Raw genomic sequence first — 18,519 nt, forward strand, 5'->3', positions numbered from 1 at the left:
TGTTTAAAAAAACCTCAACAAGTGCTATAGGCTTTTTGTCTTACCATTGCAAGTTCGCTCTGTAATTCACTGCAGCTTTTTTCAGCATTCTCTAGTCTCGCAGACAGGTCCATAATTACCTTCTTCTTTTCCTCAATCATTTCTTTCATTTGATTGTTTGAGGATAAACACTCTTTTTCTAATCTGGAAAGTTTCAACATTAGAATATTTTAATAAAAAATACTTATGTCAAGTATTCTACATATTTTTAAAAGACAATCTGGGCATCACATCATTTTGGCACATCATATGACTTATGAAGCTGCTTGCCTTAGTTTTTTTAAGGGAAGAACCTTATATATTCCTTCTAAGAAAAACTTTTCAGTTATGGTTATGTTCTTTTCCATTACCAAGGCTTGTGTTAGACTTCCAGTCATAAATTAATTTGATCATTTGAATATGGACTCCAGATTATATGTAATAAACAGAAGTCATTGTATTTTAATTAACACATTAGTTGTCTTCAGAAAGACATCACATCTTGCATCATCAGCACCGATTTCAAGTACAAAGCTTGCTTCTCAGGTTTCTCTGTACCTGACTATATTCTTACCCTGCTTCTGGCCAGAACAGGGTTAATTTTTGCAGTAGCCAAGAGTGAGCATGGCTAGGACCTGGAGGTCATTCTACACCACCTCATGTCATTTTCTGGGGACAGGGGAAGGGCTCCATTGTGGGTAGTGTGGCAGAGGAACTGGGTATGGTTGGGGGTTTCCACAGTGTGCAATCACAGGTGGATCAATCACTTTTTTTGCTTGTACACTCTGTCATTAGTATTGTTGCTGTTACAGCTCATTGTCTTATTTCATTGCTACATCCAGTAAAGTGCCCTTATCTCAGCCCATGATCTTTACTTTTTGTGAGTCCAATTCTCCTCTCCAGCATGTCACAGAAGGAGGAAGAAGAGGGAGGAATGATCGAGCAGCACATGGTTTGGAGTGCTTCTGTAGGAACACTGAATTGGGTAATACCATTCTTAAACCACAACAATTCTACTCAGAATTGCATGATTTCAATAGCAGACAATTCAAAATTTCAACCAGTTCTTGAACTACATCAGTCCTCCTGATATTCAAGAAAACAAATATATAGAAAGTCTGGCATGGATAGAAAGGTGTGTCATGAGAAAACTACAAGGCCAAACAATAACAAATGGGAGACAGAGCCAGGGACAGGAAGCCAAGGAAAAATTTTAAAGGATTAACTAAGTATATAGGGATGGAAAGGAGGTGCCTCAGAAAAGACAAAACATGACAAAGATGAGAAGGGATTTTACCACTGTTATGGTAGGAAAGAAAATGTGAACAGACTTCTACACAAAGCAGCTATTTCACCAACAGCAGAGAGAGGAAGTCAGCATACTCCCTGCCTTTTTGTCCTCCATCCTCCCTGACAAGGTCTACTCCCAAGCCTCTATTGTCAGTAAAAGGACACTAAATGGAGAACAATTGCTAGCAATAGGTGAGGATTGTGTCTGAGATAACCTGTGAGAACTCAACCCATAGAATTGAAGAGGTCAGCTCACCTACATTCAAAGGTTCTGAGAAAGCCGGCTAATCACATAGTGACATTACTCATTATCATCATGAAAGATCACAAAAACTGGGGGAGGTCCCTGGCAAATGTCACACTTATATTTGGCAAAAGTAAAAAGAAGAAGCCAAGGAACTATAAACCACTGAGCTTCACTTCAGCCCTGGAAGGTTACAAAGCAATTCCTTCTAGAACAATTTTCTGGGCTCATGAAAGAGACAAAGGTGATTGGGAACATTCAGGGAACTTAATCACACCTGACCAACCCTATTATATTCCACAATAAAATGATCAGGGCTGTAGACAAAAGGAGGGCAAGTAGATGAAATATTTAGCACCTATAATATGATTTTAGCAACTATTTTAGCACTTTTTCACACAGTATTTTTATAGCTGTTACAATTTAAGTCTACATATGTGAATTATAACATTGATAAAAGTGGTTTGATAGTAAAGCCCAGATGGTAGCAGCTGGAATGGCTGTAATACTGTAGAGGTCTGTCTATGACCTGTTTAACAGCTTCAACCATCAGCGGGAGTAAGCCAAGAGTGGAGTCCCACAATACCAGGAGTGAATAGTGAACCGGGTGTGGGTAGATCATGACACAATACAATTGATACACTCCACAGAAGAGCTGCCATTCTCTAGTCACGGAGAAAGAACAGGCCAGAATGAACCTTCTGACATACAACAATGACACGTGCAAAGACCAGAATTTAGGAAAGAAGACCACCCTAAAGTAATACAGCTCATAACTGGCTGGATAGAAGCTATGCTAACAAGAACCTGGTAACCATGACACACAGCCACTAATCAGCAGCACAGCAGAGGAGCAGAGATAGCTAACAGCATCCTGGGCTGTATTAATAGCAGCATAGCCAGATCAAGGGAAGTGATTAATTACCTTGCATTTGGCAGTCATTACAACACATCTAGGATAATGATTGCTTTTAACTACAAGCACCCCTAACAACATAGGAAAAAAGTTGGGGTGGGCTAAGGGAATGGTCAGCACCATAGTCAGCAGCAGAAATACACACAAGAACTGAGGAAACTTGGTATGTTCAAGCTGGAGGTTGTACACTCCATGGTGTACAACAGGCCTCCCAGTATCTAAAAGGAGGTTAGCAAGGAAACACAGACAAGCACTTCACAGCAGTGTTTGTCTACAAGACAAGTACTGAATCCAAAGAGGTTCAGACAAGGAGAAATATTTTGCAACTGCATGGAACAGGTTCCCAGAGAGATTGTGTCATCTCCATTCTCCAGGTTTTCAAGACCTAACTGGATTAAATCCTGAAGAGCCTGATCTCATAGCTTATATTCATTTGAGCAGCAGGTTGGATTATAGATTTCCTGCAATTCCTTTCAACCCGAACTTTGATGTAGCTCTCAGCAGTAGAAACATCCAGTAGAAACACCATCTCTTTTTCTCCTAGCACTCCTGTCTCCCTAGAACTGAAAGCAGTGCAAAGGGCTCAAAGTTCTTGCATTTTTGAAGCTTTTGAATAAATATTGTCACTTTCTGACTTTAATTTATTTGTTAAAGAGTAATGTATCTTTTTAGTTGAAAGACTACTTCAGCACTCCACCAAATATCTATGAGCTTCTGCATCAGCCTGGCTGATTTTTTGCTGTAGTTGCAGATATTTACTTTTATTCTTCAAAACCTGCCTGTTTCAGTCCCCCAAAGTAGCTTCTACTCTCACAGCTTTCGGAAACACAGCAAAAGCAGTTCCAAATTATTCTATGTCATGTTCTCACTCTTCAAGAAAAGTAAATTCACACAGAGACCCAAATCCCACATTGCTTCCAATTTACATAGTGCTACTGGGTTCAGAGCTAATTAATAAATTATGCAACCCAGAAAAGCCTGTTAGCTTGGTTTTGGTTATTACAACTATATTTTTTCTAAGAAAATAAAAAATTATGCCACCCAGAAAAGGCCGTTTGCTTGGTTTCAGTTATTATAACTATGGTTTTTTTCTGAGAAAACAAATTCTTACAGCATTATATGGCTTACAACTTTTGCATTATTTACCTACATCAAGTTCAGCTAAAGACACATACAAGTGTTCTAGCACTTAAAAGGCTTAAAGACAAACTCATGCAAGTCCTCCAGAAAAAGAGAAAATATGTTTGGATGTCAAACTATGTCTTAAAAAAAAAAGCCAAGCTCCTGCCATTGTCTGAAGTCCGAAGACCAGACCCTTGAAAGGTAAGTAGATCAAAGACTGTTGTATTCTCTCAGAAGGTGTCCGGTGAAAGCAATCACTGATTTTCACCAATGTAACTGACACACTTGTATGCTTCAAAGAATAAAAAGGGGACAGGAAACAGATGAGGCAGTACCTGCCTACCCCATGTAATTACCTCAAGGGAATTGAGTAGATTGATGTCCACCTCAGAAAAAGCTTGACCTTCACTACTTATCTTAATAGAGGTCTGGAAATTTTGGTGTCTGGACTAACAAAATTGTGAGGATAGGCTGTTTGGTTTCTTTAACATCTCTTAACAAAACCACCACTGTTTTACCTGTGTTTTAACTGTCTTAATTTTCAAGGAAAGGTTTGCATTCTCTGAAATCACAGAACACAATTTTCTTTCAAAAAACTCAGCTGGCAGAAGCTGCTAGAAGTAATTGCCTGAATCAACACGTGATTGCAAGCAGTGAAAAGTACTGTTTGGATATTAGACAACATTTATTCTCATATTCAATTAACACACAAAACAGATGCCTCAGGCATAAATTCTTTTTTATCCAAAAACACCCCCTAGGATAGGGCAAATTTCCTTCCTGAAAAAGAAACACTGAACATAATATTTCAGTTCAGAGCAAACAGGGAAGGCTTTTTAAGGTTCATTTTGCATTTTAGTAATTCAAGTATTTACTTCTCTGTAAGTGCTACTATTGAAATTCTTAAGGCAAATGGCACCATATCTGCAAAAACTGTATTTCACAGTCTTAAGTACAAAAAATATACTTATAGGTATTTCCTGCAGTAATTCCAAAAAAGAAGTACACTTTCTAAAAAAACTCTGGTTTTTCTTTTTTGACAATAACCTTTTTCAAAGACATAAATTCTGTGGATCAAAAATATCCTATGCACAAACCCCTTCAATGCTCAAAGAAATATCTTCATATATATAGATAAAAGATTCTCAAGGAACAAAATATTATTGAATGCACAATACAATTCAATGCCTAACCATTATTGTTATGTTGGTCCAAATAATCTAATTCAGAAAAATATCTTTAAGTGATTCTCAGAGACTTAACTGGAAAGCTAGTACTTACAGAAGTTCATGTTTTTAACCAAATTTACTAATCCAAAAATTTAAAAACATATCTTGTAGTAAAGCTTGTAAAATTCTAATTATTTGGAAAATACCTAAACAGATGTTTAAGTTACATTACAAATGCTGCTAATTAGCTAATATTTTATTAACATCTACTGGTTCCCAGTACACAACTATACTAACAGCTCCCTGACTGATTACAGGAAGCTATGTTATGGCAGCCATGTTGACAAGACACGATAGTTTTTTTCTAGACTGAAAACCACAACAGCTTAACAAGCATTATTCAAAAAACCAAACTAAAAAATTCCACATTTCACCAAGGATGATTAATTCTTCTGGTCTAATGTCAAAATAAAGACAAACTTTGGAATATTAGGTCTTGGAACAAGTGAAGAATTGGTTCAAGAACAAACACTGGAAGTGTTTGAGCACTACTTCAAGAAAACTTTTGTAACATTAATTTTTCCATATCTTCTGGACCATTCATGGGAACCTACCAGAGCAAAAATAAAAAACCCACTACACCAAATTCAAAACTAAGAAAACCAAAACAAGATTAAAAAAAAAGAACTATAGTCCATATGCTCTGTAAGAATAAAAAGTTACATACAAGAAAAGCTCAGATGGTACAAAGTAGCCTATGTATGCAAAACTATTGACAAACAACCATTTCTCAAAAAAAGGCTGGTTTGCAAACAAAGGAGCTTTTCTGAAACAAAACAATAAAAATGGAATAAAATGTCAAATCAATGGTCCAGGCCTTCTCCATTTCACAGAAAGGCAAAGAACTTAGTATCAGTTTAGTGTCATGTATTTACTGACAGAGAACCCATGCTCACAGCAAAAACAACCAGGCAGGATGAGATTACAGTCTAATTAACTGATGTTATTTTAGAATTGTAGAGCATCTTGAAATATACTCACTCAGTTTCACAGCTGTCAAGACTGCTTCCTGAATAATAATTTTAGATTACTATCATAATGTTTTTCACAAAATTTGATCATAAAAGTTTTTTCTTTGAGACAAAAGTTTTCACTTAATGTGACTCTGGTTTACCTAAATACACATCAGGCCTCTTTTGACCATTTTTTAAATGAAGAGCTCTCAGATGTTTATAATACAGCCTAAGTTTCAACTCTATTACTAAAAACATCTCTGTAAGCATGAATATAAGAACACTTGGGCCACAAAATTCCTTTTTTGTAGGGAAACCCATTTCTTTTTTCCCTTTACTGGTTGTATGAGCAAGTCACCACAAATACTTTTATGTACAGACCCCCATAATCCTAGACTAAGAGATGCAAACTGTTTTTTTCAACCCATTCTACTACCTCTCTCTCCCCACAACCCCACTGTGTGCCACCCACTTCATGTCTTCTAAACCCCTCTTTCCCTAAATTTCACAAACTACTATCCTTTATTTCAAGTACTCCTCAGTTCTCTGTCATCCAGCACCATTATTCTTCCTGGTACTTTCTCACTCCAATAAAAACTTCATTCAGCTAAGGAAGAAGACTCAGTTCAGTGTATCCTATATATGCTGAGGAAATATAGCAGAACCTTTCTTGCAAGAAACATCGGTTACCATGGACACAGTAGACTGCGCTGAGCAGGAAGGAATCCCAGGTAATTTCATCTGCTCTCATACATTTCATCCTTTCTTCTATTTTCATTAGCTAGTCAACACTTTCCACAATCATTCAAAAGCTGAAAATGAAGATTCACCACTATAAATGATACACAACTTCTCAACAGGAGTCTTTAAGATTGATCTAGCTCACTGAAGGGAAAAATAATATTTTCATAATAATGTAAGTATATACAGAAGAAAAAAAACCTGTTCTAACCCTGCCATGTGTGCTTTCCTACACTCCTCCCAAGTACACAGGAGACAGGACCCTGCCATAACTATCATTTCCAACATTTTTTCTTTGGCAAATAATTGGTAACAAATCAGTTATTTTCTTTACCCACCCATATGGTTACGGATATGGACCTGTTATTAACATTATTAATGGAAAACCAGGATCTGAACTTCAGGTTGTTTTGGGAAATTGCATCAGATTTAGTTGTTTTATACTGACCGAAAACTATATAAATGTAAGCTGTAAGTGGTAATCCAGCTGTCTACTGCCATTTTACAATGAAACTTACAGATTGAGTTTTTCCAAGTTCTCCTGGGCGCTGTGTTTTTCTCTCTCATATGCATATTCTAACCCTTTGAACTCTTTCTTGATAATTTCTAAATCTGAAAGAGCTTCTTCTCGTCTGTCCTTTTCCATACGCACAGCTTCTTCAAGTTCTCGAATTCTTAACTACACCAAGTAATAAAAAAGCAATTAAAGCAAGTTAGGAAACACTTACACGATCTTCTATGGTCTGTTCTGCTTTACAGTAGAGTATAATCCATTAATTCACTATAAAAGCATATACACATGTAAAAAACATTGAACACACGTAAAAAATATAAGAATACATAAAGATCAGGCCTGAGACAAGTAGATATGATGATGAAAAGTACCTTCTGTTCTCAGTTGGAGGTGTCTGAACATTTTCAGTTCTTATTAATACTAAAGCTTTCCAGGGAAATTCTAGTTTTTAAATAGACTCATGAAGTGTGGGACTAACAATAAAGGCCATACTTTCTCTCAGAACAAAGTGCACTTCTAGCTTGTTCATGTACGTAAACAAGGCAAAAGACTTTATCAGTGATTCATCCATAAAACCCAAGCCTCTAAGTTTAAGGAGTGTTATCCTCTCAGTTCCTTTGTATGTTGCAGAAATAGAGAGGGAATTAAGCAAACTAAATCTTTTCTAGTTAAATTATCACTTTTAAAATTAAAGTGCCTGCACATACAGAAGATCAAGAAAATAAGAAAATAACTGACTGAAGAATGGCAATGCTTATTTTTATCACTCAGAAAATAGGGAAAAAAGATACCAAATTCCCTTCTTTTTTGCTTAGTTTTTCATAAGTCCAGTAAGTTTGTTAACTAATATGATATTACTAAGAAACCACCATTTAGTTTTTTTCAAACCTTTTTTAACTAAACTATAATTTTTTCACTGAGTCCAACTCTGTGTGATAAAGATAGAAAAAAATAACGTTCAAGTATATACACTAGATTTATTCATATAAACAATCTTTACTGGTAACTGTGAGTATCATCATTTTGGAGCTGGAATGTACTCCGAGAAATTGTGTTCAAAACTGCAGTTTCAGGATACATTATGCTCTCGCCCCTAGATAAGTTGGATATATGCACTGTGTCTCCAAATGGCTCTAAGTAGCCATTCAGAAGATACAGGGCAGCATATTTAAACAGTAGTATAATGCTTAACTTTTGTGAAATATTTCCTTTTTCCTAACTGTTTAAATAGTAGTAGGAATTCTCAAAATTACATCTATGACATCTTATTTTATTATTTATTCTAATAACTTTAAAGTTCCCTGAAAAGCAGATACTCTTCTATTCTGACCTTATATATATATTATATATATATATATATATATATATATATATATATATATATTTATTCTATTATTATTTTGTCACTTATTGTAATAAATCTATTTAGGTTTTTCACTGAAGCAAGTAATCTTCATATTTTTGGAGCATTGTACCGTAACAACTTCTTCAACAGTTTTACTGTTGAAGTAAACTTCTATGTATTTAACAAAAACTTTACCTGAATGATCTCTGAAGTAAAACTGGATGCTAAATGTGCTGCTCTCTCTGCTTCAATGTCTTCTTCCAGTTTCTTTGTTCTCACTGCAGCTGCCTAAAAGTACATTTGGAGGATATTTACTTCAGAGAGAAGATAATATGACGCCAGGTTTATTCAACTCATTAAGCATATTGTGACTCCATACACCAACCTGATAAATCTGAATTTCTTTGGAACTGTGACAACTCCTACCAAGAAACACATATAACAACATTTTCTATATATATGGATTATTAAATTAATATTTTCTATTTAGTTAAGTAAATTGATGTAGTATTATGTTATTGCTGCATATTTTTATAATCAGCTAGGGTCAGAAAGCAAATAAACCAAGTTAAATATTCTTCCTGTTGCCCCACTGCTTGCTCACTTGAGGCAACATAATGATACTCTGTGTGACCTGAAATACATTGAGGTATCAATAGAACATCTACAATTTCATAAATAAGACATGATGCACAGGGAAGATTCTTTAAAAATGTATCTGCTTAACATACTTAATTTTAAAAAATCACAAACACTGCTACTATATTTTCATACTGCTAAAATCATTCTCATAATTAAGAATATCTTCAAAAAGGGTAAGAAGGACCCACAGAACTACTGTCCAGTCAGGCCTCACCTCAATCCCTGGAAAAGTGATGGAGTGCATCCTTCTGGATACCATCCCTACCAACATGGAGAACAAGAAAGTGATCAGAGAAGTCGGCATGGATTCAGCAAAGGGAAATAATGCTTAGACAATCCCATTGCCTTCTATGATGTGACAACTACCTGGATGGATGAGGGAAGGGCAATGGGTACTGTTTACCTCGACTTCAGCAAAGCTTTCAACACTGTCTTTAACATCCTGTGGACAAACTCAGGAAGTGTGGCCTGGATGAAGGGACAGAGAGGTGAACTGAGAACTGTCTGAATGGCAGATCCCAGAGGATTGTTATGAGTGGCACAGGGTCTGGTTGGAGGCCTGTCACAAGAGGTGACGCCCCAGATTCCAGAGTGGGCCTGGTATTGTTTAACTTCTCCATCAGTGCTTGGATGAAGGGGCAGGTGCCTCCTCAGCAAGTTCACTGATGACACAGAGCTGGGAGCAGTGGCCGATACCCCAGAGGGCCGTGCTGCCCTTCAGAGGGTGGAGAGAGGGGCAGAGAAGAACTGTCTGAAATTCAACGACGGCAAATGCAGGGTCCTGCACTTGGGGAGGAAGAACCCCGGGCACCAGCACAGGCTGCGGTCTGATCTGCTGGAAAGCAGCTCTGAGGAGAAGAACCTGGGGTTCCTGGTGGACAGCAAGCTCTCCATGAGCCAGCAGTGTGTCCTGGTGGCCAAGAAGGCCAATGGTGTCCTGGGGTGCATTGGGAAGAGCATTGCCAGCAGGCTGGGGGAGGTGATCCTGCCCCTCTACTCAGCCCTGGTGAGGCACATCTGGAGTGCTGTGTCCAGTTGTGGGCTCCTCAGGACCAGAGAGACACAGAGCTGCTGGAGAGGGCCCAGCACAGGGTGACAAAGATGATGGGGGCACAGGAGCATCTCTCTCGGGAGGAAAGGCTGAGGGAGCTGGGCCTGCTCAGCCTCGAGCAGAGATGACTGAGAGGGGACCTCATCAACGTCTGTGAGTATCTGAAGGGAGGGTGTCAGTGGATGGATCCAGGCTCTGCTCAGCGGTGCCAAGCAACAGGACAAAAAGCAGAAGGCACAAAGTGACACACAGGAAGCTCCACCAGAACATGAGGAAGAACTTTTTTACTGTGCAATGACCAAGCACTGGAACAGACTGAACAGAGAGGTTGTGGAGTCTCCCTCACTGAGGACATTCAAGAAATGTCTGGACACAAACCTGTGCCATGTGCTCCAGGACAACCCTGGTTGAACAGGGAGGTTGGACCAGATGACCCCCCCGTGCTCCCTCCCCACCTTACCCATTCTGTGACTGTGACAAATAGCTTGATTAAGACTCTTTATATTCTCTAGGTATTAGTCCTTCCAAACATCAGCTCTCCTAATCCCCTTTGCCCTTAATAGAGAATTAGCAAACTACATCCTGCTTCAGGTTTGAAGTTTCTTTTGTCATTGTCCCACAAACGAACATCTGTTAATAGGACAATTTTACTCAAAAATACTGCTAGCCTATTAAAAGTCAATAATAAATACAAGTGATGTGGATTTCACTTCTTTTTAAAAGCATTCAAAAAGTCTGTCTAAAAATAATTCTATTCTAAATTTGACAGAAGACAAATGAAAGTAAGGAAGGTATCTATTAGAACATTCAGAGTGGAAAATGTAATTTTAAAAAAATAAATGAAGAAATGAAAACTTCTCTGAGAATATTTCATTGCATACCCTAAAGAGCAAAACCACTTTTCTGTCTTTGGCTGGCTTAAGTGTCTATTCTCACAGCAAACACTGAAATAAAAACAGTGATTTTGAGAGTAAAGTTTTCAGGCACAACATACTAATACATAAGCTCTGTAATGAATTTGACTTCTTAGTCTTATTTTATTTTCTGAGCACCTAACTATGCCTTCATCACAGCCTCACTCCAGCTGAAAACCAGAGACACAAAACACCATCAAAATGGTTAACTTATCCTCTCAAATGGAAGTCTCTGAAACTTATAGGTTTTTTCAGTCTCAAGATGAAAAATGAAACTGAAATAACAAATAATAGCTTGAATGATGTCATCTCTAAGAATTAAAAACTGAAGCAACAAGATTCTCCGAAACAGAATATACAAGTATCAGTCCTTGGTACAGTTCTTCAAAAGAAAATTTTGTCTTCTTGAGCTAACATGAAGGACACTAAATGCAAGCAAAAGCTATGTGGTCCAAAGGAAACACAAAATCCCAGAAGTACAGAAGCTTCAGTCCTAAGAAATGCAGGGACAGCAAATGAAGAAGGCAGGAGCAGGCAGACATCTGTAAGAAATGCCAATATATCACTCTTTTGATGTCTGAAATAGGAGCAATTCCATTCAAACAGTAACATTTGTAGATGTTGCCTTTGCTTGCATTGCCACAAGTCACTGAAGAATTAACTTGTAGAATTAACATGCCTATTAAAAAAAAAAAAAGCACTGGCAAAATTTAGCATTTCAGCCACAGACATCTCTGATGGACTCTGGAATAAGAGAAACAGCTCCTTTTTACAAACAAGACAGTGTTTGTGAAACAGTTTAACCTACTGAAAAAGAGTTATGATCTTCATAACCAAAGAAGAGCCTGATGTACCTGACAGGTATCCAATGTAAAGCACTCAAATAGATTCAAGACAGTATACACAGAAAAACTGTATTAGAAACTAGAAATCAAACTTTGACATGTAAGTATCATCTTACAGTTCATATCTCTACATAAAGGCATGAAAAGGAGTGACTTTTTCAAAATTGGTGTTTCTTCTTAAAGTTAAACACAGAAATACCCTATTCTTGTGTTTTAAGTTCCTCTTCTTCTAGAGTTTGATACTTTAAAGCTTTGCCTCAGAAGTTTGTTACAATTTTGATTTTTTACAATATTGCTTACATTAGTTCATTTACTAACTCCAAAAAACAAAGAGCCAGGGAAAGAAACAAATCTTTTTATTTAAGATAAGACACTGTCAGGGATCTGACAGAACTACCACTAATTTTTTTTTGTATTATTAGAAGCCGAAGATGAAGAGTAAACTGTGTTCTTTCCAAAAGTCTCAGAAGATTACTCAGGCAAACCTTAATCTTATTTTACCAGTCTATATACTATACCCAGAAGACTGGATGCCTAAAAGAGCCTGCAGAAAAACTACAGATGTGAATTGAGGAAGTCATGTAGATGCTGACTGTGAAGCACTGAATATTCTTTTTACTCTGCTCTATGACTACCTTGCTAAAGCTTAAGGCTCACCATAGCTCTAGCAAATTTAAATCAGGTCAGATGCCAGCAAATAATTGAGAAATTTGTCAGAAAAAAACCCCAAACTTCATGGAAGACATTAAACCAGCCACTACCGCTTAAGCATGGCTTATCAATACATAATTATTAATAGAAAGAAATTCAGATTTGCTCTAAGGAAAAGAATCTTGGTATTTCAGTCTATCAAACTGCACATCAGCCGTAGAGCTTGCACCTGTATTTAAAGCTGCGTCTGAAGACTCAGTTGGGAAGAACACAGCTGCAACAAAATGCCATATAGAAAATCTATTCTATTTTGCTGATAAAGGTTCAAACAGGCTCTGCTGATACCTATATGCACTTCCCTTCACAGTGAGAAGCTGCATACTCCACCAGTAAGAACAATCTATTACACATTCTGTGAGTAAAAGAAAAATGTCAGGGGTCTAACCTGTAAAACCATGGTAAAAGTTCCAAAAAGAGAAACAGGAAGTTCTGTTTTCCTGTCTGACAAACAGAAAGTCACTGGCATCAGAAACGTGTTAGATAGGCAAACCTTTTTGAATTAAATTAAAGGTGAGAATCAATATCCTTATTGAATCACATGTCTGAAAATTTTACACAATGCCTTACAAAAAAATAAGCTGTGTGAAAACCACCTAGAGTAAGCTTGCAGGACACAGATATGCAGATCATAGGCTTGTATTTGGGAGTCAAATGGGAATACATACTGGTTTAACATGGAAAGCTTCTTGTCAGGTCCAAATCCATTTCAAAGATGGACCAAAAAGTGAGTTCTCCACTGATTACAAAGCATTTGCTAATCCAACAAAGAAAACATTGGTTATTCAAAAAGATTCATTCACTTGTTACTTTCATGTGCACCTAACAAGATATATGAAGGTAGACATCTTAATTAAGGTAGCAGGCACAAACTCAGGGAATTTATGAAGTTTCCTTAGATATTTAAGCTGATTGATTTCAGCCTTAATTTGAAGAACGTGAGAAATAGTTACACACTTTTCATAAATTTAGAAAGGTTTACGAAATCTTATCAAAAATACGACAGAAGACTGAATAGAGAAAATATTACGGTGCTGGGAGCAAAGGATTTTTCCCACCACGTGCTCGCCCACACAATGGAGGTTTTGCCTTTTCACCCTTTTGCCTCTCCCAAAATTCTGTCCAGACTCCTTCTTCGCTGTCCAATGGTGGAGTTTACTTCCTCAAATCCTGACTGAAGGTCAACTGTTGCCATAGTGACAAGCCGACCCCCCCCCCCCCCCCCCCCCCCCCGCACAAATGTCCCAACCCTGGCTGTCCCTTGATAACAATGCAAGGGGGTAAGACATAACTATAAATCTATAAAACTTTTCTTAACCTATATACATGATACTTGTCTGTTAATTGTGAGAGTCAGTCATCGCATTACTTATCTACCACAAAGAACAAAGGTAGCTGGGATCAGTTCCCATAATAGCACAGAGAGAATTTTGACTTTTGAGAAACAGCAAAAAAAAGTGACTAAAAAAAATTCAATGACAACATTCAAACTTGCAGGCAAACATGCTTTATGTTAAACCTCTTAAGGTTCAGTCACTTTTTTCAGTGTCACACTGCATTTCAATGCGAATGTGGAGACATTTTCTTTAAGCTTACAGTTTGCAACACCATTTTCCAAACTGTCCTCTGTGGCTTCCACTTTTTTGTCTCTCACACTTGCTTGAAGTGCTGCAATATTTGTGAGTACTGGTGTACTCCAAACTGAAAGCCTTAATTTAGCATCCTACATGACACATTGTTCAACACCACATTTGCTGTTAAACATTCACATTTACAATAATACTCTTTGTCAGATCAGCAAACAGTAGTGGGGGGGAAAAGACAAATATACATTTGCAACACTTACTAAGCTTAGATACAGTAATGGAAGTAATTTTTCTCTTTTCTGCTTCTATTTAAACCCCTTCTGCAAGATGTTTCATTTATCAGGATACTTACACTTATGGAAGGTTTAGGTCCAACCACTACGTGAAATGGTCAGCCAAGACATTTTTAAGTGAAGAGGACACACATGTTGTACCTCATACCTGGACCACCATTCAACCATTCTGTTTGTGTGTTTCCATATTCAGACTCAGATCTTTTTCCTACTTAAAAGCATTTCCCTACAGCTCAAAGCTCAAACCAGGCGGTCTAAATACTTCTATGGGAGATGTGCTGACCACTTCCACCTAGCGTTAGAAACCCTGATACCGCTTGATCATGGTAAGGTGGAGCCATCTCCTGTCCAGAAAATAAACAACCTTTAGTAACTATAAAGTTACTTAAATACTAACAATTCTTAACCACTGAAGTAAATGTTCTTTCAGCCTGACAATGTGGATAATCCTCACTTATTAAGTACATATTTTCTGTACTTAAATTCTAGAGAAATATGTGTGACAGAATAGGCATGTTTGACTTGCATGCCACTGGATAAACAATTACACTGGCATAGGAGGTACAAGATAAGCCACATGCTTGACTTCAGGTTAAAGAAAGGGTAAAAACAACTACGACTGCTAAACTGATCCAGTTTGTCTGCCTTTGGATAAAGTCCAAGTCCATTCCAATCTGCTACTGAGTTGCAGCTGGGGAAGCAATCTGAAATGCACTGCCATGCCAATAGATTAAGTAAAGACCTTTACATGAACTGACACTGTTACTCTATACAAGCAGAGACAAATGACTCTGCCTTTGTTTGCTTTTGCCTGTAGACCAAAGACTCACGTGCCTTGTTGCTAACTCCTCATGAGGGCTGCATAAAACACTATGGAAACAAGTTTGATCTGAAAGTAAGATAAGACTAACCAGTCTTCAAACTGGACTTCATTAATATCAAGACACAGGAGATTATGAAGAACAAGCTCCTCTCTGAGATGAAGTCCATTAGCACAGAATCATAAAATAATTTGTCTGCTAAAGAACACTAAAGCTCACCTTCCCCTAAGCCATCTCACTCAAAGCCTCATCCAACCTGGCCTTGAACCCTGCCAGGGATGGGACATCTATAACATGTACGGGCAACTAGTTCCAGTGCCTCACCACCCTCATAGTAGGGGAATTCTTCATAATACCTAATCTAAACCTACTCTCAAGTTTAAAGCCATTCCCCCTTGTTCTATCACTACATGGCCTTGTAAAAAGTCTTTCTCCAGCTTTGTTGTAGACTTCCTTTGGGTACTGACAGGCTGCTATAAGGCGTCCCCAGAGCCATCTCTCCTCCAGGCTGAACAGTCCACACTCTCTCAGAAGGTCTTTACAGTACAGGTGCTCCAGTTCTCTGATCATCTTTGTGGCTCTCCTTCCTATGGACTCACTCCAACAGGTCCATGTGCTTTTTGTGTAGGCACCCTAGTGCTGGATGCAGCCCTGCAGGTGGGGTCTCACCAGAGCAGAGCAGAGGGGCAGAATCCCCTCCCTCACCCTGCTGGCCACGCTGCTTTGGATGCAGCCCAGAATGCAGATGGGTCTCTGGGCTGCGAGTGCACATTGCTGGGTCCTGTCCAGCCTCTCATTCCCACCAGCATCCCCCAGGTCTTTCCCCAAAGGGCTCTCACTCGATTCTCTGTTCAGCCTGTATGTGTACTGGGGATTTCCCTGGGGCAAGTGCAGGACCCTGTACTTGGCCCTGCTGAACTTCAAGACATTTGCACAGATCCACCTCTCAAGCCTGTCAAGGTCCCCCTGAATGGCATCCCTGCCTTCCAGAATGTCAACTGCCCCACATAGCTAAATGTTGTCAGCAAACTTGCTGTGGGTGCACTTGATCCCACTGTCCATGTCACTGACAAAGATGTTAAAAAGCACTGGTCCCAGTATCAATCCCTGGTTGACGACTGCTCTCCACTTGGACATCAAGCCATCGACCATATAACCCTTTGAAGGTTATCCTGCCAATTCCTTATGCACCAATGTTGCAGTCATCAAATCCATGTCCCACCATTTTAGAGACAAGCATGTTGTATGGGACAAGGATGTATGGGACATTGTCAAATGCTTTGCAGAAGTCATTATGTCAGTTAACTTGTCACTCAAGAAATATAACTTTGTAGCCACCGGCCAGCAGTTCCTATTACAAAACCACAAAACCTGTGATGCTTAGAATCCTCTAAGTATATGGCACTATATATTTTTATCTAGAGAAAGTATACCTCTTTGTATATATATATATATATATATATATATATATATATATATACACACACACACACACACACATAAGTATACTATGTACTAATGTACTAAGCATGTAGTAACTAATATATGACAGTCACAGCATCTAGAATTCCTGGATGACAGTTATGCATTGTGGAGACTCTAGAAAGCAGAAGATTAAGTAGGGGTAAGCTGTTTTCAGTTGCAATTTAAATTTCATGTTTCACTAACACAGAGAGAGTGAAAAATAAGCCCATAGCCTTCAAGTATTGCACATACATATACTTCAAACAAATACAGATATTAACCATTCCCCAAGTCCTCTTTGCATCATAGCAGCATTACCAAGCTAATACAAGCATACATGCTTAGCACTGCATGTCAATATAGATAGTGGAGGCAAGGGAAGTAGAAAAGACAATGTGAAAGCTAAGGGAGTAGTCTTTAAATGGAAACTAGAAATCTCAGAAATATGACAATATACTCAGTCTCAGAAATTAAATAGATCAAGTTATGGAACATTTTTCAAGCCTCATAAGAAAGACTTAAAAAATTTGAGAGACCTTGAGCTTCAGCTTACTAAGAGCTGGCAGCCTCAAATACATTAAAAATAATAGAAAATCATTACATTTATAGCAACAAGACAAAGAGTTGGAAATGTGTAAACTAATAATTTTGTTTCTTGTGGCAAAGTCCACATTCTCATTGCAAAACCACGTTACCACCCATCTTTTTGGCTGAATGCATCATAAGAAACATTACTTTTACATGACAAGTTTTTTTTGTCTTGTCTTTTTCAAGTATATCCCATGAATCCTCATTAGCAATTGAGCTAAAGGTTAAAATAAAAGACACTGGTTCTGGAAAATTGATTATCATAAATAGTATTGTGTTGATGAGTTCAATAGAAATAGATCAGTAAGTGAATTGGCTACTGATTCTCAGGCTACAGAGGCAGAATGGTATCTGAGGTTCTCAATCTCAATTATTCTGGCACAGTGTGTTTTCTACTTCAGAAGCGTTCCAAATCTATGTAACATATCAGTATGACTGCAAAGGAGAAAGCTAGTAGGTTAGACAGTGCAGCAACAGCTATCTTTCACCCGAAAAGTCCACAGAAACTTGCCATTATTCTTTCTCTTAATTTCTAACTCTGGAAACTAGGAATTTCCTCCTTTTGACCATGATCAGAGTAATCACTGAAGGATAAAACCAGACTAATATTTGAAGAAAAAATGAATTTAAAAAAACCAACAAAATTGGGGCAGGCAGGCTTTTTGCATATTCCTTTCTTTATAACAGTCTGTTGGATATAATTCTTCATACAATTGTCATTGTACTAAAAGAAAAAAAAAAAATTTTAACATTTCCTTCCATTACCAAAACCCAAGTATTTTCCCATGGATTTCTCCCTTATTTCCAGCAGAGGGTAGCAAAAGAACAGATTTGTGAACTCCAGAAAGCATTAATGTCCACTGCTTTTCAAGAAGTAGCATGTAATAAAATATTTTAAGTTTGGGGTTTAAGTAGAAGAATACTACTCCTCACAAAACCACCTTAAGAAGTTTCTTCTCATCATCAAGAACTTAAGTACATATTTGCTAAACAAATTATTATTAACATGGGGTACTCGGCATGGAAATTGAAGATATGCATCCTATATCAACCAACTTCAATCTATAAGCTAAAAATTCTATGAAAAGAAACTCAAAAAATACAGATCTACTTAATGAAAAAATGTAGACCATTCTGTCTGGGGTGTACTACATTAAGACTTCCATAGCTGAATGGACATTCAGCTTGGCTACTGATATCATGATGCACTTAGTGTATGAAGGAAGGTGTACATC

The 18,519-nt window shown here is 37.8% G+C and overlaps 1 protein-coding gene across 21 annotated transcripts in view; it reads right to left on the minus strand.

The window, feature by feature from the left end:
• Positions 1-18,519, minus strand: part of CCDC171 (coiled-coil domain containing 171) — a 206,358-nt gene that overhangs the window by 164,835 nt on the left and 23,004 nt on the right. For all 21 annotated transcript variants that reach the window (XR_005255448.1, XR_005255450.1, XR_005255449.1 and 18 more), the window contains 3 exons: positions 8,568-8,660; positions 7,032-7,192; positions 45-183 (listed from right to left, as the gene is read on the minus strand). Coding sequence is in view for 17 of the 21 variants with exons in the window: in XM_038125193.1 (XP_037981121.1) it covers positions 45-183; positions 7,032-7,192; positions 8,568-8,660 (393 nt within the window). In the remaining 4 variants the exon portion in view is untranslated. The remainder of the gene's footprint in view (positions 1-44; positions 184-7,031; positions 7,193-8,567; positions 8,661-18,519) is intronic.

The sequence above is a fragment of the Motacilla alba genome, chromosome Z (genome assembly GCF_015832195.1).
Source record: "Motacilla alba alba isolate MOTALB_02 chromosome Z, Motacilla_alba_V1.0_pri, whole genome shotgun sequence".
In the NCBI taxonomy this organism is placed as follows: Eukaryota; Metazoa; Chordata; class Aves; order Passeriformes; family Motacillidae; genus Motacilla; species Motacilla alba.